Source organism: Rhinoderma darwinii, chromosome 7 (assembly GCF_050947455.1).
Source record: "Rhinoderma darwinii isolate aRhiDar2 chromosome 7, aRhiDar2.hap1, whole genome shotgun sequence".
NCBI classification, from domain to species: Eukaryota; Metazoa; Chordata; class Amphibia; order Anura; family Rhinodermatidae; genus Rhinoderma; species Rhinoderma darwinii.
This window is the reverse complement of record NC_134693.1, coordinates 76769448-76792030: the sequence shown is the minus strand read 5'-3', so window position 1 is coordinate 76792030 and position 22583 is coordinate 76769448. Positions and strand designations below refer to the sequence as shown.

Sequence of the window (22583 nt, the reverse complement as noted above, 5' to 3'; positions counted from 1 at the left end):
GCAGAGAATTCTGTGCAGTGTATATGTGTATGTATAGCTATATATAAAAGAAGTAAAATGAGTTTGCATGTATCACTTCTAGTTACTGCTCAATGTGAACGTTTAATGTAAAGATGTAAAGATGTTACTTGTTAATGTTTTTCTTCAAATTAATTATCTGATTAGGATCAATTACTGATTATACAATGAAAAGCTTGTTCTCCACAGGAAGAGTCCAACTCCGAATGGAGACGTGAGAACCAGATTCTAACGGAATGCGGACGGATAAGGGAAGGTGAACCGGTAGCACCCAAGGCACTCTTGATTGAACTTGTATTGATGGTGTATGACCTCACATATGCCCCAAGACTGCAAGGATCGATTTGTTAAGATCTAATTGGTATGTCCCAGGCTTTACAGCGGTTGCTGCTAAATTCTGTTAGAGCTGTTTGATTTGCCTACAGAACAGTCCTGGCAGACCAGTACCAACCTTATCATACCCGCCTCACACGAAGAGAAGAAGAGACCTTGAGAGGCCTTCCCAGGTAGAAGGAACCAGAGTAAGGAGAAAAATTGGTTTGAGACACTTGTCAGATAAACATGTGGAATCTGTGTATAATTCTGTGAATAGCAGCTGTGCCAGGTAATCAGCTGAGAATAAGGTATAAATCCTGCTGGAAAGTGTAAACACCAAGTGCAAATATAATGTACCCAATAATTACACATTGTCTAGGTGCCCTGTCCAGTGGAACAGAGAAGTTTTTCTTATATAAAAGTGTTTGATGTAGTTTAAGGGCCTGACATTAATGTATATACTTAGAACAATGTTTATAGTGTATGCGGATGATGTTATCACCAGATTAGTATTTATTTTAACAATTGACAAGGGTTGGGGGTCCCCGGCAAGTTCCAGTAAACATGAACTAAAAGATTTTTAATATGACGAACTCCATCACTGAGATGCGGCAGGCGCGGCCTGAGCCACTACAACGTGTTTATCATGAACTGACGGAAGTGTCACAATTCTAAGCAGCCGCCCAGACAAGTAGCTTGCCAGAGGAAGAGGATAGATACGGAGGGTTTGTGGTAGTCACAATAAAACTCCACCAATCCGTCTACGTGGGAACTCACCCCAGGCTCACAGCATGAGGTGCTGTGTACAGCCTGGTGACGTATACTAAAAGAGACGGTGTCTGACAGATGAGAAGGACCAAGCCAAGTCCTGATGACATCAGCAAAGATCAAAGTAAAGACCAAAGACCTGAGTGAATCCGTCAGCAGTATCAAGTGTTCTAATAAGTAAGTGACCAGGTGGAGGATAGTAATAAATCCCCCACTGGACACCACTGTGCAGTCTGACTCCACAGAAGACAGAAAACAGGAGAAGAAGAGGACGATGATGTACAGGACTGGCAATGAACTGATGGGACCCAAAACCTGAGGGTGATAGCATGAGATTGGTGATAGCATTATATTATTAGTTGAGGCCCTATTGTTTATATTGTCTGAGGTTTATAATTATAATATGTGTAAATATGCCGCGGCACTGCAAATTACAATCTGAGGAGTTTTATGTGGAGGTGTGAGGTGAAGGTCACTGGTTGTTGTCACTCATATGTAAGAAGTACATGGCAGCAATGAGAGCTTGGAAGTTATGTTATCTGGGTGTCTTTAGGTTTGGGGAAGATGCTGCCCATGACCTGTTATATCTGCAGGGGTAAAAGTCCCATTAGGACAGTAAGTGACAGTGCGACAATTATTACCATTAATAAAAATGTGGACTGGATTAATTATATATATATTACAACCAGCAGCGGTTTGTAGATTATACCAAGACAACCATCCTGTATCCTGAGGAGAATAGGGAAAGTTAGGACCACTCCAAAACCTTGGAAGTCCAGGTACAAAGGGGGGTTACTCATCAGGAGTAGCTCGTCTCAAGCTGGTGAAGAAATCAAAACCCCTACCCGCCTGGTTCGAGTGGTCAGTGGTAGGTTGCTAGGAAAGACTCAGGGATAGAGTAATAATGTTTTTAGGGGGGACTGTCAAGGATCATTACCATGTATATTGTTTGCAAAAACATTATTACTTTATATAAACTAAAAATCAGTATATTACACAAAGATTTGTAAATAAAACAAGATGGAGTATGTATGAGAAACACGCCTATGGAAGACACCGCCCCTGGAATGCAAGAGGAGTGTACAGAAGAAGTTACAGCTGAGGAGCCAATGGGGCTTAAGCACGTCCCACCTTCCTACAGGGAAGATTTCTTTGTGTTCTTTGTTCAAATAAAGTTAGTTCACTTCCTACTGAACTGAGGGAAAGATGTCTACCAGCATTTGTCTGTGTGGTGTACTTTTTCCATGCATGCATGCATTCAGTTTTCAATTTACAGAGGTGGTTATTCGGTGTGAGATAACAGGGAAAAAAGGAAGTTACCCTGACAGAGGCAACAAGCCTTCTTTACTGTGAATCTATGGAATAGCCTACCGCAGGAGCTGGTCACAGCAGGGACAGTAGATGGCTTTAAAAAAGGGTTAGATAATTTCCTAGAACAAAAAAGTATTAGCTCCTATGTGTAGAAATTTTTCCCTTCCCTTTTCCTGTCCCTTGGTTGAACTTGATGGACATGTGTCTTTTTTCAGCCGTACTAACTATGTAACTGTTAAAATGATTGTCACAAAAGGATTAACTACCTCACTCTACAGAGGAACATGTAAACAATATGGTGACAGGACGTTTGTCCAAACCAGCATGCAGCATAATAGGATACACCTCTAACGAATTTGAAGACCAAAAAAAAAAATGCAGGGGCGTGGCTAAACTATCCATTCAGTCTTGGAGGCAAACACTAGCGATCGAGGTCCCTTCCACCCGCCCTCCAGTAAACACAGAGGAAGCGGTGGACAGGAGATGCGATCACAGAAGTAGTTAACAACTGGAGCCCTTGTAAAGGATGGCAGAAAGAAAGCACAAGGAAGAGAAGCATCATAGAATGTGACGTCATGGCAGCAGGACACGATACAAACAAAAAGGGAAAGGGGGAGCATGATGACATAGCCGTCCATATAATCCGGGCATAGCAAATGATATGAAAAAAGATTAAAACATAAAACACGCCATGCGGTACAAATAATTTTGTTCTAGGAATTGTTACGCTTACCAAATATGTATCTTTTTTTATGTTTTAGTACTTTTACAGAATAAAATTGTATGTTTTATGAAAAAAAAATAAAAGATTTTTGTATCATTGCATTCTAAAAGCCATAACTTTTTTTATTTATCGATCGATTTAGCTGTGTGATGTATATTGTTGTTGTTTTTTTTGCGGGATGAGTTGTATTTTTCAATGGCACCATTTTGGGGTACATATAATTCATTGATGAATCTTTACATTACATTTTTTGGGGGTGGATAGAAAAAAAGCCACATATACACCTTCTTTGTGGGGGATTAAAGAGATCTAAAAGTTACAAGTACCCCAAAATTATACCCGAAAACTACAACCTGTCCCGCAAAAAACAAGACCTCCCACAGCTTTTTTGACGGAAAAATAAAAAATACATTATCTCTCTCAGAATATGGAGACACAAAAAATCTATTATTATTTGAAACAAAAGTGATTTTATTATGCAGACGCTGCAAAACATAAAAAAAAACTATATACATATGGTATCGCCTTCATCGTATCAACCGGCAGAATAAAGTAAATATCTAATTTTTAGTGCACGATGAACGCCGTAAAAAAAAAAAAATTAATAACAAATATTGTCAGAATTGTTGGCTTTTGGTCTGCTTGCTTGCCAAAAAACTAAATTAAAAAAAAGTGATCAAAAGAAAAATCGCATGTACCCCAAAATGGTACCAATGAAGACTACAGATTGTCCCACAACAAATAAGCCCTCACACATCTCTGGTGGAGAAAAAATAAAAAAGTTCTGGCTATCAGAATATGGCGATGCAAAAATGTGCAGAGTGTTCCAAAAGCGGATAAGATTGGGCACCATTTATCATTGCAACACTGGCCACAGATTATTATTTAATTACCGCATTATTATATCCCTTTTATGCTCTGATGTTCTCCGCACAGCTTACATATGCCCCCACATTATAAACTGAAAACTTCTGAACCCTACAGCGTGCCAAAACAGCCGTTTGCGTCCACTTATATGGCATCACCATACCCGGGAGAACCCGCTTAACAGTTTGAGGTATTTGTGTTCAGTGGCACAACTACATATTTTTGGAAAAAATTAAATTTTTCATTTTCACTGCCTAATTCTAATAAAATCTATGAAACACCTGTGGGGTCAAAATGCTCTCTACACTCCTAGATGAATGCCCTGAGGGGTATAGTTTCCAAAATGGAGTCACTTCTTAGGGGTTTCTACTATACTGGTACTCTGCAAATGCGACATTGAGCCAAAAAAACAATCAACCAAAATCTGCATGCTAAGTAGCACTCCTGCCATTCTGAGCCCTGCGGTGTGTCCAAACAGCAGTTTATGACCACATATGGGGTATTGTCGTACTTGGGAGATAATCGCTTTACAAGTGTTGGGGTGATTTTTCTTCTTTATTCCTTGTGAAAATGAAAAAAATGCAACATTTTAGTGGAAAAAAAATGTAGATTCTCATTTTCACTGCCTAATTCCAATAAGTTCAGCAAAAAAAACAGTGGGGTAAAAAATGCTCACTATACCACTAGATAAATTCCTTGAGGGGTGTAGTTTTCCAAATGGGGTCACTTTTGCGGGGTTTGCACGGCTTTGGCCCCTCAGGAGCTTTGCAAATGTGACATGGCACCGCAAACCATTCCAGCAAAGCTTGAGCTCTAAAAGTCAAATGGTGTTCCAACCTTTCAAAACCCTGCCTTGTGTCTAAACAGCAGTTTATTACCACATATGAGGTATTGCTGTGCTCAGAAGAGTTTGCTTTACAAATGTTGGGCTGTTTTTTCTCCTTTATCTATTGTGAAAACGAAAAAATCTGAGCTAAATTTACATTTTATTAGAAAAAAGTAGACTTTCAATTTCAAGGCCTAATTCTAATACATTTTGCAAAAAACCTGTGGGGTGAAAATGCTAACTATACCCCTAGAATAATTCCTTGAGGGGTGTAGCTTCCAAAATTGGGTCACTTTTGGGGGGGTTTACAAGGTTTTGGTCCCTCCAGGGCATTGCAAACACGACATGGCCCCGAAAACCATTCCAGCAATATCTGTACTCCACAATCCAAATGGCGCTCCTTCCATTCTGAGCCCTGCCGTGGGTGCAAACAGCAGCTTATTACCACATTTGGGGTATTGCCGTAATCAGGAGAAATTGCTTTACAAATGTTGGGGTGCTTTTTCTCCTTTAGTCCTTCAGATTTATCCCACATGTGGGATATTTCTAAAAAACTGCAGAATCCGCGTAATAAATATTGAGTTGCCTATCCTTGGTAAAATCCTCTGTGTTACAGATTTTTTTTATTTATTACAAATGAATTTTGGCAAATAAACACTTTGCTTTAATTCCTGAGAAATGCCTACAGGGTTAAGAAACTTTCTGAATGCTGTTTTGAATACTATGAGGGGTGCAGTTTTTAAAATGGGGTGATTTATGGGGACTTTCTAATATATAAGGCCCTCAAAGCCACTTCAGAACTAAACAGGTCTCTGAAAAAGTAGCCGATTTAAATTTTCTTGAATATGTTAGAAATTGCTGCTAAAGTATAAGCCTTGTAACGTCCTAAAAAAACTATGCCAACATAAAGTAGACATATGGTTAATGTTAACTAGTAACTATTTTGTGTGGTATTACTATCTGTCTTACAAGAAAATACATTTACATTTCGAAAAATGTTAATGTTTGCAAATTATATCTGAATTTTGGGTCTTTTCACAAATAAACACTGAACATATCGACCAAATTTTACCACGAACATAAAGCACAATGTGTCACGAGAAAAACAATCACAGAATTGCTTGGATACATAAAAGCATTCCAAAGTTATTACCACATAAAGGTGACACCTCAGATTTGAACAAAAATTGTCTGTGTTCTTAGGACTAAAACAGGTTTAATTTTTTTAAAAAAATGGGTTTATTTAGTTTTTGGGAGAGGTACATTATTTTTTTTTAAACTTTGTTTAACTTTTTGTTTTGACCCATCTATGGATCTGGGGATGCTGATGAGATGACAGATGTAGCCTCTTGGGAACAGAGGATTCTCTGATCCTAGCAATTACAGCCAGGCTCACAGAGTAAACCGTGCAGGCACAGCTTTTGTACTATATCCCACTGTGGTTGGAAGACCGCAATTAGTACGTAATAGTATGTCCCAAAGCAGGAAGGATATAAACTGCATACACAAACTTTCATATCCTAATTTTATACTAAGTAGGGGCTAAGATTTTACACTTTCAGATCATTCTAAAACATATAAAAAAAACCTGTGGTCTTTAAGTACTCGGCAGAATGTCCACACTAAGGCTATTTTCCCATTTGCGTCATGCCTTGAGTTCACAACAGAAGCCATGACAGCGTGCCTGATCCCTCGTGCCGGCTCCCTCGTACGATGGATCCAAAAGGGGGGCCCAAGGAACCTATTGACTTATAATGGAGTATGTCGGGCGCATTTAAACATACTAGAAATAACACATTTATAGTAGATGTTGCTAAAAGTTAATTCGATAAATCATTTGTAATGTTACAAATTCGAGTAGCTCCGCTATAGTGACTAATTTATGTAAAAACCTGCCCACTGGGTTACATTCCTTTAGCATCGTTATGCACCAAGATTTTATCTTATGGTTAAATAGACCCTTAAATAGACAGTAACTTTTCAAACAACTAGTCTATTTACTATGCATGAAATATATCAAATTTACTTACGGTTAAAAATTAGTAATTGTATCCTTGCAAATTCTTTGTGAAATTACTGCTACTAGATGTCTCCCTTCCTGTAATCTGCTGTCCACCTCTTATTGTCAATCAAAATCCTTCTCTAGTTACAGAGCAGAGGATATGGACTGCAGGATGGGGGGGGGGGGGTCTCTTTACAGTCTGCCTATAGAAGTCTATAAAGAGGGAAGGAGGGAGCTGGAGCAGACTTAGAGAAATAAAGATGATGCCCCTAGAAGTCTATTGAGTGGGTAGAGCAGGAAACCGAGTGAATGGGACTTATGCTGTAGCTTCTGGTAAGAGTTATATCTCACCCCAATGCTGGATTCACAGCCACGCTTCCCATTACTGCTGCATAATCTCCTCCATGCTGCTGCAGCCTATATTATATGTATATATTATGTGATAAATAGAGATAGGAATGCAAGGTATTATAGATATATGCCAGTACATTAAAGTTTAAAAAAAAAAAGTAATGTTAAATAAAACACACACATTACAATAAAAATTAAAATAAGTCTCGATACATAAAATATACACATATTCGGTATAGTCGCGACCATAATTTATACACATTTATAGTGTCATTCATGTTTACGCGGTTATAAAATAAAAAACTGCTTTCGTTCACTTATTAATGTGAGGCACGAGGTATGAATTTTGAACCTCCATGTGCCTTACATTAATAGTAATTAACCCCATCATGTACCTCACACATTAACCCAATGTTGTCCATTATGACTGAGGAACATGGGGTTAATTACTATTAATGTGAGACACATGGAGGTTTAAAATTCATTACACCACGCGCGTCACATCAGAAAACGAAAGAACTTTTTTTATTATTATTATTGTTGGCAAAAGTATCGTTTTGGTATCGAGTATCGCAATACTACACGAAGTTTCAGTATCGAAGTCCAAACTCTGGTATCGTGACATCCCAAAGTAGGATTATATTATTTTATGCATGCATGATATATAAGACATTATAGCAGTTAGGCTACACTCACTAGCTCAGGGAAAACTGGCAATTAGAGATAAGACATGGATAGGAAAATTATACCAATCATTTAATGGACAGAAATATGGTTATGCCTCATGTACACACACATAACAGCTTATTCTGTAAAGTCACCTGAAAAGTTAGATATGCTTTAGCCCCTTCCCAACATTTGTCGTATGGATACGTCATGGAAAGCCAGTGCTTCCTGCAAACTGCTGTATCCATATGACAAATGGATGACACGGACTCAGAAGCGGAGTCCATGTGATCATCCCTGGGTGTCAGCTGTATGTTACAGCTGACACCCTGCTGTAATGGCGGGTCCCGAAGTTAGCTCTCATACCCATTAACCCTTTAAAGAGGCTCTGTCACCAGTTTAATACTTCTCAATCTCAAACCTAATCTAATAAACGCTTTAATAAAGAGAACTACGGTTTTGTTTTTTTAAAACTTTTATTATTGACAAAGTTCTGATTATTTTTAGATTTAGCAAATTTTTTCTAAATGCCCAATGCGTTTTGTTTTTTTCGTTTCACCAAGTGGGTGTTGTAAAGTAATGTGTATGACACTGACCAATCACTTCATTCATGCCCAGCTTTATTCACACCCCAGCGTGATGTCCGCTAGAATCGCGAGATCACGCTGTGACGTCACTTACTCCCGCAATTCCTTCCCCGGAGCGACAGGAGAAAGACCAGACATCACCTCCAGCCATGCCAGGACGATTATCCTCCTTAGCAGCAGTCCTGGCACGGCTGGAGCTGATGTCTGGTCATTCTCCCGTCACTCCTTTGAAGGAACTGCGGGAGAAAGTGACGTCACAGCGTGATCTCGCAAGATCACACTGTGCTGTGAATAAAGCTGGGCATGAATGAAGAGAAGTGTATGATGCTGATTGGTCAGCATCATAAACTTTTCTTTACAACGCCCACTTGGTGAAACAAAAAACCAAAACGCCCAGTTGGCATTTAGAAAAAATGTGCATAAATCTAAAAATGATCAGAACATTAGTCAATAGAAAACGTTTAAAAAAAAAGAAAACAGCAGTTGGTACCTACATCAAAGCGTTTATTAGATTAGGTAGGAGGTAGAGAAGTATTAAACTGGTGACAGAGCCTCTTTAACCCCTTCCCAACATTTATCGTATGGATACATCATGGAAAGCTAGTGCTTCCCGCATTTTGCCATATCCATAGGACAAATGGTGGACACCGACTCAGAAGCTAAGTCGGTGCCCCCATCCCCGGGTGTCGGCTGAATGTTATAGCTGACACTCTGGGGTAATAGCGAGGTCCGAAGTTTGCTCCGATCCCCGCCTTTAAGCCCTTAGATGCAGCGGTCAGAAGCGATCACTGCATTTAAGGTGTTTGCAGCTCATCGGCACCCCAGCAATGAAATTGCCGGGATGCCGGTGGCTACAAAGGCAACCAGAGATCTAACAGTGCCTTCCGGTATGCCTAGCACAGAAGACTTTCAGGCCCCGACCGGAGGCGGGGCCTAACAGGCTTCCGTAGCCGCCGGCAAGATAGCGTCGCCTCAGGAGCCGAGCTGGCATCATCAGCGGTGGGTGTCAGCTGTATGTTACAGCTGACATCTACCTGTAACAGTAGGAACCGGAGCTAGCTCCAATTCCTGCTATTAACCCCTTAGATGCAGTGATCGAAAGCGATCGCTGCATCTTAGTGCTTGGCAACAGATTGGCAGCTCTGCCCTGCAATCGCAGGACTGCCGACTGCTACTATGGCAACAGGAGGCCTAAAAATGGCCTCCTGCTTTGCCATTACATAAGCTGAATAGGCCCCACCCGGAGGCGAAGCCTAATCGGCTTGCTGTCAGTGAATGACTGACAGATCTAATGCACTGCATAGGTAGTGAAATGTATTAGAAAAATAATCTGACAGTAGGGGGAAAAGTAAAAAAAAAAGTGTAAAAAAAGGAAAAATAAAAGTTTCAAGTAATAAAATAAAACACAATTGCCCTTTTTCCCTTATCAAGTCCCTTATTATTGAAAAAAAGAAATAAACCATACATATTTGGTATTGCCGCGTCCGTAACGGTCTGAACTAAAAAATATCATGTTATTTATTCCACACGGTGAACGGTGTTAAAAAAAACGATGTAAAAAACAATGCAAGAATTTCAGTTTTTTGGTCACTGCCCTACAAAATATTTAAATAAAAAGTCGCATGTATCCAAAAAGGGTACCAACACTAACTACAGCTTGTCCCGCAAAAAAACAAGCCCTCATACAGCTCCGTCAATGAAAATATTAAAAAGTTATGGTTCTCAGAACACAGCGACAGAGAAAAAGAAATTCTTTATACAAAAGTTATTTTATGGTGCAAAAAGTTGTAAAACACAAAAAAGTGCTATAAATTAGGTATCGCTGGAATCGTACTGACCCGCAGAATAAAGTTAACATGTAATTTATGATGCGTGGTGAACGCTGTATAAAAGAAAACCTAAAAAACTATGCCGAAATTGCTATTTTTTTTGGTCACCTTGCCTACCAGAAAATAGGATAAAAACCTGTCATTTACAGCGTGATCTCGCGAGATTACGCTTGCTGTGCTGTAAGTCACACACAAACAATTCCGAAGTGTCGGGATTCTGAATAGACATCCCGTCTAGTTGGACGCGATGTCTATTTCCTATCAAAACGCTTCAGTAACGTTAATGTGTGTGTATGTGACTGCACATAGTGAACAACGCAGGATCACTACGTGCAGAGTAAATGAATGGAGAGAAGTGTATGACGCGGATTGGTCAGCGTCATACACTTCTCTCCACAACGCCCACTTGGTCAAAAGTAAAAACACACCCAGTTGGGCATTATGAAAGTAATTAGCATAAAGCTAAAATCGCTCATAACTTAGTGAAAATAGTTCGTTTTTCTAAATAAAAAAAAACTGCTGTTACCTACATTACAGCGCCAATCTTAATATGTAGGAGATAGGGCACTTATAATGTGGTGACAGAGCCTCTTTAAGGCTCCAATAAATTAGGAAAGAAAAAATATGCAGTTGTGCAGGCCCGAGGAGAACATTTCTTCTGTTTAAAGAGGCGATTTATCAAGGCCCTAAAATTATGGAACCAGGAATGGGAGGGCCCAAACATATCTGCTGGAAGCGAGGGCGTCCGTATTATACCAGGATAACACTTTCCCAGCAAAATTCCCCAAACTTAAAAGTTGAAGAGTGTGTACCATAAGGGGGATAAGAAAGGACACCATTTATCAGTGCGACACTGGCCCGTGCATAAAGGATTGCTTCACAGCGTAACACACATCTATGGATTATTTTGTTGTTTTTTTTTACCCCATTATTATACCACCTTATTGTACCCTGATGTACTCTGCCCAGCTTACATATGCCCCCAAGTTATAAACTGAAACACCAGTAATACTCCAAACAAAACTACTACCAAGCAAAATCCACCCTTCTGAGCCCTACACTGTGCCCAAACAGCAGTTTACTTCCACATATATGGAATCACTATACCTAGGAGAACCCTTTTAACAAAGCTGGGCACTACATATTTGCCACTGAAAAGGCATATTTAGGGAATAATTGCAATTATTACTTTGATCCATTTGCAGCACATTCATTTATGGAAAAGACCTGTGGGATGAAAATGCTCACTACACCCCTTAATAAATGCCATGAAGGGTGTAGTTTCCAAAATGGGGTCACTTCTCAGGGGTTTCTTTTATTATATCACATCAGAGCCTCTGCAATTGTGAACCAATACTTTGTAAATCGCCAAATTAGGCCTCAATTTCACATGGTACTCTTTCACTGCTGAGCCCTGTCTAATGTCCAGGCAAAAGATTAAGGCCAATGTAGGGTGTTTCTAAAACAGGGAAACACAACATAATAATTAGAGAGCTGTCTTTTCATGGTGGCACAAGCTGGGCACCACATATTGGCATATCTATGGAAAAATTGCCATTTTCACTCTGCAACATCGAGGGTACACCCATTTCTGGAAAATAAGTGTGGGGTTAATATGCTCACTATACCCCTAGGTCAATGCTTTGAGGGGTGCAGTTTCCAAAACGAGGTCACTTCTAGGGGGTTTCCACTGTTTACGTCCCACCGTGGCATTGCAAATGCGACATAGCGAGCAGAAACCAATCCCGCAAAATCTGATCTCCAAAAGCCAAATTGGGCTCCTTCCCTTCTGAGCTCTATTGTGTGCCCAAACAGCAGTTTGTGACCACATATGGGGTATCACCGTACTCGAGAGAAATTGCTTTACAAATGTTGGGGTACTTTCTTATTTATTTGTTGAGAAAATGAAAAATTGAGCTAAAGCTACCTCTTATTGAGAAAAAAAAGAAAAAATGTTTTTTTATTTTTACTGCCCAATTCTAATAAAAACTATGAAACACCTGTGCGGTCAAAATACTCACTACACCGCTACATGAATTCCTCAAGGAGTGTAGTTTTCTAAATGGAGTCACTTTTGGGGAGTTTCATAGGGGCTTTGCAAATGCGACATGGTGCCTAAAAAGCAACCTAGCAAAATCTGCGCTCCAAAAAGCCAAATGGTGCTCCTTCTCTTCTGAGCCCTGCCGTGTACCCAAACAGCAGTTTATGACCACATATGGGGTATTTCCATACTCTGGAGAATTTGCTTTACAAATGCAGGTTTTTTTTCTTCTTTATTCCTTTTGGAATTTTTTTTTTCTTTTTTAGTTAAAATTATATCTTATTGGAAAACATGTAAATTTTTAATTTTCACATTTAAAGTCTAATAAAATCTATGAAACACCTGCGGGGTTAAAATGCTCACTACACCCCTAGACGAATTCCTTGTGGGGTGTAGTTTACAAAATGGGGTCTTTTTGGGGGTGTTCCCTTTGTCTTGGCATCACAAGACCTCTTCAAACCGGACATGGTGCCTAAAATATAATCTAGTAAGAAGGAGGCCCCAAAATCCTCTAGGTACTCTTGCTTCTGAGGCCTGTGCTTCAGTAAATTAACACACTAGAGCAACATGTGGGATATTTCTAAAAACTGCACAATCTGGGCAATAAATATTGAGTTGCGCTTTTCTGGTAAAACCTTCTGTGTTACAGAAAAACAAAACAAAAAAAAGGATTAAAAATGTATTTCTGCAAAAAAAATAAAATAAAAATAATGCAATTTGTACATTTCACCCCTACTTTGCTTTAATTTAGAATTTTGAATACTTTGGGGGTGCAGTTTTTAAAATGGAGTGACTTATGGGGGTTTGTATTGTATGGGCCACTTCACTGAACTGGTCCCTAAACAAATAGGCTTTTGACATTTTCTTGGAAACGTGAGAAATTTCTAAGCCTTGTAAAGTCCAATGTGTCAAGAGAAAACAATCTCAGAATCGCTTGGATAGGTAAAAGCATTCCAAAGTTATTACCAAATAAAGCGAGACATGTCAGATTTGAAAAATGAGGCTCTGCCAGGAAGGTCAAAAGTGGCTGCAGCGGGAAGAGGTTAAGGTAAAAGGGATTGTATATTACAGTGAAATGTTTTTAATGTTAACAAAATTATGTTTGTTATTTCCAGGGATCAATCAGAACCATTTTTTTGGAAGAACATTTGGTATGTAATAACCTGTCATTTAGATGAGCACCCTTTAAAGGGAACATGTCGCAAAATACATTTTACAAATTTTTAAATGTACTTATATTTATAATATTTTTTTTATGTATTTTTTTTTTCTTCCACAAGGTGGAAAGTATTAAAAATCGAATAATCATTTCACATGTTTTCCTAAGTTGGCCACCAGAGGGATCCCTTCCCAGAATTACAGCAAGGTGAATCAGGCAAAGCAACCCGACTCGCAGCTGCTGTAAATGTGGGAGGGAGACTCACCCCCCCCCTCCCTATTTCTGGCTACAAGCAAGGAAGAGGTGTCTTTAAATTGCCAAGCATTGTCTCCATTTTTGAAGAGATTGTACAATATTAGCTGGCAGCAGTTATAGGACACACCAAAAAGGCTATGAATGATGAAAGTTAAGAGGGAATACCCTGTGGTGAACGACTTTCCAGTTGATAGGTTCACACGGTGTATATTTTCGAGTTTTTTGGCGCGAAAACGTGTCAAAAACACGATTAAGCTTCCCATTTACATACATGGGAGCGCGCACGGTCAGTATATACAATGCGATTTTATACGCGAGCGTTTGAAAAATGTGTCGCGTAAAAGAAAGTGTTGGGTAAATTCTTTGGCACGTAAAACGCATCAAATGTTCCCATAGTCAGTGGGAGTCCTAAATATGCGCAAAAAAACTAGCACAAAAGGTGTGCGTAAAGAAGAGGTCAATTGTTTGGTGCATAAAACGCACCAAATGTTAGTCAGTGGGAGTCCTAATTATGCTTCACAAGAAACGCTAGTATATTTGACACGTTTATACATTATTATTTATTAAGCACCAGGTGAACATGCCCCTAAGAGGATTATTTTCCATTGACCTCTAGTTTCTATTGCGGCACAGGGGAGAAGACAGAAGACTGCTGCAGGTGAATATAAAAGATTTATATTTTTCATATTACAAACTTAATTTTTTCGTTTTGCAGGTTTCGCTAGACAGTTTGGATTACGTTGTAGATCTCGTTGGACTACTTCGATGATCTATGTTTTTTTGAGGGTTGTGTGGGGGAGTTTTTATTTCAATAAGCCGCATGGGAAAAACACGGCAAAACCGCACTGTGTGAATACACCCTTAGGCCCTGTTCACACAGGTTTTTTTTTGCAAGCAGAAAGAAAAATAACAAACAAACAAAAAAATGTAAAAAATAAAAATCGGCCTCAGAATTCCTTCAGGAATTTTGAACTGCCTGCGCTTTTTTTTGCCCTCGGACCACGGGCAGAAAGCGCCACGAAAACCACTCGTAAGCTAGCGCCGTGGTTCTTTCTGCCTCCCAATAATTTCAATAGGAGGTAAGAGGGGGAAGCTGTGGCAAGAAAGGAAAGACCACTGTTTTTTCCCGCGAGTGGCCAAAAGCTGCCCAGGAAGGAAACGCCTCTGCCTTCCATTGAAATCAATGCGGGGCCATTTAGAGCGTTTTATGGCGCGGATTCAACATGTTTTCCGCGTCAAAATCAGTGCCAAAAAACTCTGTCTGAACAGGGAGTTATAAGCGTCTTAATAATGGCAGCTGTCTGTTTTGATGACATCCATTACTAAGGTGGGGCTTCGGGTTAGCCAGTAAAAAGGCTAGCACTAACCCCCCCATTATTACCCCGTTACCCACCGCCACCAGGGGTATTGGGAAGATGCGGGTATAATCTAGCACCCGACCATCTGGAGTGATGGTAGGGCACTGGGGCAGCCACAGACTGGTATTATTAGGCTCGGTAGGGCCAAACACAGTGGGCCTTCCCTCCCAAGTAATGCTAGGCTGCGGCTGCTTTATTTCTGGCTGGTTATGAAAATGGGGGGACTCCACATCGTTTTCGTCAATTATTTGATTTTTAAAATAAAAAAACTACACGACCCCCCCCCCCATATTCATAACCAGAAAGGGTTGGCGCCTGTCCCTACTCTCCTATGCCCTGTAGATGCTATATAGCATCTGTGTATGTGTCGTGAAGATACACGTACACAGATGAAATTAAAAATGTCTGCCCCAGCAAAATAAAAAAAGTGTAAATAAAAATTAAAACATTTTTTCGGAAAAAATTAATTAAATATAATATCATATTTAAATAAATAAAAACACATAAAATAAAAAAATACATGACACCTTTCCTCTAACTAGCTTGTTGGAAAGGAATAAAAATACATAAAATTCGTTTAAAATTCCGAAACTATGCAACATGTTTGCACGTATTTTGCTTGCCTAACCTGGTTAAGATAAAGACATCCAGCAGGGAAGCGGAGGTTGTAAGACGATACCAAGTGGTACCAATCCACCAGTACAACAGTCCAAACACACGACCTACACAATTGAAATTAAATTATTAAGATAGGTACAAAAAAAAAAATCTGTATACAAAACAGTATAAAAATCCAAGATTTCCACACACTCATATCTCTTAGGCCTCATGCACACGACCGTATTTTTTCCCACCTGTAAATACGGGTCCGGTGTCACACGTATTCGACCCGTTTTGCAACAGTATTTACGGGCCCATGCCTGTAAATACGGGCCCGGTGTCACCCGTATTTACGGGCACGTTTTTGGCTGCAAAATTACACTGCAGTAATCGGCAGCCCCTTCTCTCTATCAGTGCAGGATAGAGAGAAGGGACAGCCCTTTCTATAATGTCTTGGTGACGCGTCCCTCTCTTCACATCCAGCCCGACATCCCTGGATGACGCGGCAGTTCATGTGACCGCTGCAGCCTGTGATTGGCCTGTGATTGGCTGCAGCGGTCACATGGGCTGAAACGTCATCCAGGGAAGTCGGGCCGGATGTCGAGAGGGACGCGTCACCAAGGCAACGGCCGGGAGACCGGACTGGAGGAAGCAGGAAGTTCTCGGTAAGTATGAATGTCATTTTTTTTACAGGTTGCTCTATATTCTGATCGGAATTCACCGTCCAGCGTGCTGAAAGAGTTACTGGCGATCAGTTAACTCTTTCAGCACTCTGGACAGTGACTATTTACCGACGTCGCCTAGCAACGCTCCCGTAATGACGGGTGCACACACGTAGTTACCCGTTATTACGGGAGCCCCATAGACTTCTATGGGCTGTTCGTGCCGTTATTACGGCCTGAAATAGGACATGTTCTATCTTTTTCAACGGCACGGGCACCTTCCCGTAAGAAAACGGGAAGGTACCCGTGGCCAATAGAAGTCTATGAGCCCGTTATTACGGGTCGTAATTACGACCCGTAATAACGGGTGTTTTTACGGTCGTGTGCATGAGGCCTAAAGGTGCCAAAACTTTATTTATTAAATTATGAAGCTCAATAAGTCTCTATTATTATACAATGTGTTTACCTGGATAGGAAAACAATAACCAAGTAAATTCTCTTGTCTGATGAATCCATTTTCTCCAGTGAGCGAAGTGAATAGGACCTTTCTGTGAATGAGAATGACCTAGAAGACAAAATAAAAATGTTCTTGTCATACTCGACTTGTAGTGGAACTCCTTTTTTTTTCTTTTCACATTTTGCTACTTGTATTAGCACCAAGGATGTGTTGTAAGTAAATTAAAGCATATGTCACTTTGTTTCTTCTTATTAATAGCTACAATATTCTGTGCTGAATAATTTCTTAATAAATCTACATAGTTCTCAGAGATTTATTTTTCTGATAAATAATCCCAAATGCCTGAATAAACATTCAGTAAAATGATAGTAAGATGGTAGTTTAAGTTTACGGAATAAATTAACTAAAAAATAAAACAGTATGCAATAAGCTCCTAAAGTCCCTCAAGTGGCAGATGCAAGCAGACAGGATTTCATTTAGAACCCGGTCTGCGATTTCATTTTATTTACTTATTCCAGCGGCCGCCTGGGGACGCGTTCACAGCCCTGTTACGTCTGCCAACATTATACGTGCTGGCGCTTATTTTCCCTTGCTAACAGTAATGCATTGCTATGTATGCATAATACAGGGGAGCGTGCATGGGTTAGCGGGGAGCTGCTCAATTTCCACTTATTCCGTCTCGGCTGCTAAAGACAGAATTCTCTTAACAAGTGGACTATGATTCAGAGTGTTGGGAGACTTCTAGTGCAAGCAAAATAAAAAGGATTTTTCTGGAAGGAAACACAATTTTCGGATGATGTAGTGAGTTACAACCTTGTTAGTTACTACATCGTCTTTCATGTTGATACGACACTTCCTATTTAAAGCGTAAAAAACTTCACAGTGCTCCAAGGTCCTCGTGTGCTGTACTCTTGCAGACCCTTTCCCTTCAAATCTCAGCCTTTTGCTGTAGGCCTCCCCTTCTTCCTAATTTACTAACAGGAAGTACCCCTTCCCGCCGCAGCCCTTTTTCGGATTTTCATTTTTTCCTCCCCACATTCCAAAAGCCATAACTTTTTTATTTTTCCGTTGAAATAATCCTATGAGGGCTTGAGTTTTGCGGGACGAGTTGTAATTTTTCGTAGCACCATTTATTGTGCCATATAATGTACTAGGAAACAGGAAAACAATTATTTGTGGGGTAGAAAATGTAAAAAACTGCGATTCCTCCATTGTTTTTTGCACGTCGTTTTTACAGAATTGACTGTGCAATTAAAACATGTTAACTTTATTCTGTGGGTCAATACCAAACATACATTTTTTCTATATTTTACTACTTTTACAAGAAAAAACCTAAGTGGAAAAAATAAAATTTATTTTGTGTCGCAAAATTCAGAGAGCCATAACTTTTTCATTTTTCCGTCGATTAAGTGGTATGAGGGCTTATTTTTTGTGGGAAAAGCTGTCGTTTTTAATGATACCATTTTGGGGTACATGCAACGTTTTGTTCACTTTTTATTTGATTTTTTGTGGGAGATGAGGTGACCAAAAAAATAGAGATCCTGGCGTTTACAAGTTGTTTTTTTACGGCGTTCACCGTGCGGGTTAAATAATGATATATTGTAATAGTTCAGACTTTTACGGACGCGGCAATACTAATTATGTTTGTTAATTTACTTACTACGTTTTAGGGGGGAAATGGGAAAAGGTTTGTGTTTTTTTTAACGTAAAATTTTTTTTTACATAAAAAAAAAAACAACTTTATTTTACAAATTTTGAATTTTTTTTATTAGTCCCCCTAGGGGACTTCAACCAGCGATTGTTAGATTGCTTGCACGATATACTTTATACAGTATATCATGATTCTGACAGGCTTTTATTAAGCCCTGCAGGAGACAGGGCTTGATAGGAGCACAAAGATGGCGGACCTGGGTGCCTTCATTAGGCCTCCAGGCAGCCATAGCAACCATCGACCCCCCACGATTGCATTGTGGGGAGCGCGATGAGCTGTAAGAGGGGGTCGCCCCCTCTTTGTAACGATTTAAATGCTGCAGTCGCTACTGACTGCGGCATTTAACGAGTTAAAATAGCGGTATTGCGCTCAAGCGTGATCCCGCTCGTTACTCTGAAGTGTTGGCTGTAACATACAGCCGACACTGGCATCGTATGGAGCGGGTTCACCCCGTGAGCCTGTTCCATACTTCCCCTACCCGACTTTGGTGTATGGATACGTCATACATATGTCGGGAAGGGGTTAAATATAACATTGCTCCCCTACAAATCCCTTGCTCATTTTAAATATAGGCTGCCATTTCAGATTCCCCACAACAAAAAAAAAAAAAAAAAGATATAGTAGAGTTGGAGGGTGGTTCAAAAACAAGCAACTAGACTAATAAATGGGATCGCAGGTCTCTCATAACGTAAGTTTGAAAATAAATGGGCTTGGTCAAAGATGGAAGGATGGGCAATGTGCTGCCAATGCCAGAGGTGCAGCAGGGATTCTAGGTATGGATAGATGGTTAGTGTCAATGAGACCCATGACCCTCAATGGCCAGCAGGGCCGCCATCAGGAATTTCTGGGCCCCATACAGCCAAGAAATCTAGGACCCCCTCCATTACTGAGGGTTGGGCAACGAAAAGTGGTGCACTCACGTTTGTACGTTAACCGATTTTCGTACTGATGTCAATTACAGCGAACGAAACCATGGGTCAGACACATGACCGCCTAATGTCCTGGATTTTGTTCAATTTAGCCAAAACGTATCCTACTGTATGGCATCGGGTGGGATACGTCGCCCGGGGAATGGCCCTGGGGAAACTCCTGAAGTCAGTGTCCATAAATCGACAGTGACGTTCGTAGCTTTCCCAGGGCTGGAGTCTCCGGAGCTTCTAGTAGATATCTGCCAAGGGACACCGGCGCTGTTCCGGATGTCCATATTTGGACAGTAATGTCAGGAGCTTCCCCACAGCCAAAGTGTAAGGGCAGGGCGATTGCGATGCCTGGGGACTCCGTCATTGGGAAGCTCCTGACATTACTACCCATATGTCAGGAGAAGTATACGTTTGTTTTGCAGGATCTCTCAGGATGGAATAGCAGAGTCTACTATCTATTCCATCTTTCAAATAAAAGTTAAACCCCATTCACATGAGTTATATTGTAACTTAGTGAATTTTCAGTGCGCAATCCGCACCGAAAATAGGAGAGTTTTAGCCATGTGCCAATTTAAAAGCAAATTGTTCTTACATGGATTTGGTCTAGTTTTCCTGTTATCTATCTATCTATCTATCTCATATCTATCTATCTATCTCATTTATATTGATATATAGTATAGTTTTAGGCTGGAGCTACACTGCGACTTTGGCCGCGACACAAATCGCACGGCCAAAGATTGCTATGTTCCGTAGCATACATTTCAAGTCATTTTACTTGCGATGTAGGCTACTGGATAAAGCGATTTTTGCCCATGGGACCTTTGTCATTGCCAAAGTCGTCATGTAGCCCCAGCCTAGAACTATACTATATATCAATATAAACTAGATATATAGATAGATATTTGAAAAAAAAAAAAAAAAAGTGTTTTATTATTACTATTACTGTTCTCCCTCTCCTGACAGCCTGCCAGGAGAGGAAGAAGTCACAGCAGGGCTGTGGGGGCCGTGAGGGAAGGGACGAGGCACATTTTTTTCAGCCATGTGGCCGCGCCCCTGACAGCAGTCCCACTAGTACTGCCCTGATGGCCAGCTTTACAAAATTACTATCTGAAAACTAGATCTAAAGTGTACATTATCTACATTGGCGGTGTAGTAGCATTGTTGACAGGAATCCATACTAGAGAAGGGTATTAATAACAGTTCTCTATAGCAATGCTAATATTGGAATTCCTGTTTACAGGCTAGAGATAAATCAAAGCTTCTTTTCTATAATGGTAAAGAGTAATTCCAAGAACTGTAAGGACTTTATTTCCAATTACATCTTGTTGTAGTAATTAGATATTCAGTGATTCTAATTCTTTACAGTGTTAAAGAGCACCTGTCAGCTCCTGACAGATCTGTTTTAGTAGAGCTGTCTGTTTTATCTCAGCATTGTGCTGTTCCTCTATTATTCATCCTTAAAACAAATGACAACTGATTGCTACCAGTCCCCTCGTTAAAGGGAATCTGTCACCAGCATTTCACCTATTGAACTTTACATATCCCTCACTGGCCGCTGCTATCAAAAGTTCATTGCCGTTATTCCCTCTCCTAAACTCCTCCTCCAACTGTAAATAACGGTCTACAAACATTTTGCGCCTTTTATCGTAATAATCCGGTGTCCCTTTTTGCGCACACACCAGAAGAGGACATCAGTGCACAAGTGCAGGATTTTGTGTGCTGGGGGAAAGCCAGGAGCTGTCAATGAAAAGTAAGGAGGCGGGGTAAACTCGGAAAGACTGGAGGAATGAAGATTTGACTCTTTTCAGGACGAAGATATGACTCTTTTATGCTCATTAGCATACGGTGTGGGAACACTAAAATACTAAAGCTACAGAGCTGACTAAGAAGACAATTACAGGTTATATAGAAATGATTTTTCACCCACTACCACCAGGTATTACTGGTTTAATAGGTGAAATGATGGTGACAGATTCCCTTTAAAGGCACGTGTCCCTACACACTCTGACGCTGCCTAATCAGTGTGGACAGTGTCAGTGTGTCGAAGGACAAAACCTATTGACAAGAGGAATGGTAACACTTATTTGGCAATTTGATACATTTTCAGGAAGGATAACAGGGGAACCGTACAATGCAGAGTTTTCATAAAAAATGCTCTAGAATTGTTATTTTATGAAGAATGCAAGTATTTATTGAAACATTTCAGCAAAGCTGACAGGTTCCCTATAACTGTAGCCCTATAAAAGAATAAAACCAAATGTGAAAAAGAAGGATCTCACTGGTGTAGTCCTCCTCTGAGGAATATCCAGAAGATGAGGTAGATTTGTCATACGTCGCCGGCATGTCAGAGAAGCCATTCTTGTTGCTGCTATACAAGATATCCATCCCCTTCCTTTTACGTACCACATCCCCTTCTTCTGCAAGACAGATTCATAATAGGTGTTGTGAATAGCCATTTCATACAGATATTTGAGCCACTAAACATAAATATTTCTACATTTGCGGTGTTGAATATAATTTATTGGTGAAGCAGTAATTATTAAGGTGAGAAGAAACTGACTGAAGATTGTTCCAATGGTCCAGAATCAATCTGCAACAGTCCCACCCGAGTCTGGCCTCCATTGCACAATGAACGTCAGGGGGAAAAAAAAACAAGAAAAAAAACCAAAACGTTCTTTAGTCAAAACAGTGCTTATCGTAGCAGAGCTGTTCAGGGAAGGCTCTTAAGGGTGCCGAGTAGTTGTCTCTGCAAGTTGTAAAACACGACAGAAAGTGCGCCTGTTTTAGAATAATACCGAGCTTGCTAAAACGTAATCATTCACGTGAAAAAGCATGTTACCTTGACCAGTTCCCATAAACAATTCTTCACTGCTGAAAGTCACACTTCTATAACAGATAAGTAAACATCTTATCATCTACTATCCTTGACATTAGACAGTAGTTTTCAATGACGCTGGCATGGAGAGAATAAAAAAAAAAAAAATCAAAGGATCCTCTAAATGGAAGACTTTGAAGCAAACCGAAATATATATTTTCTAAAATTACCGAACCATCTTGCTCTCTCTTTTTAAAGGTGAAACAGTTAAATTCTAAATTCACTCCGCATTTGGGGTTTACTTCTGGCGGGATAAAAACAGTCCAGCCGAATGTATGGTC

The 22583-nt window shown here is 40.1% G+C and overlaps 1 protein-coding gene across 3 annotated transcripts in view; it reads right to left on the bottom strand.

Annotated features, from left to right (window-relative positions):
- Window positions 1-22583, bottom strand: part of SUN2 (Sad1 and UNC84 domain containing 2) — a 96386-nt gene that overhangs the window by 57508 nt on the left and 16295 nt on the right. For all 3 annotated transcript variants that reach the window (XM_075833565.1, XM_075833563.1, XM_075833564.1), the window contains exons 5-7: window positions 21707-21844; window positions 16806-16904; window positions 15706-15799 (exon numbers count right to left, since the gene is read on the bottom strand). In XM_075833565.1, the coding sequence (XP_075689680.1) occupies window positions 15706-15799; window positions 16806-16904; window positions 21707-21844 (331 nt within the window). The remainder of the gene's footprint in view (window positions 1-15705; window positions 15800-16805; window positions 16905-21706; window positions 21845-22583) is intronic.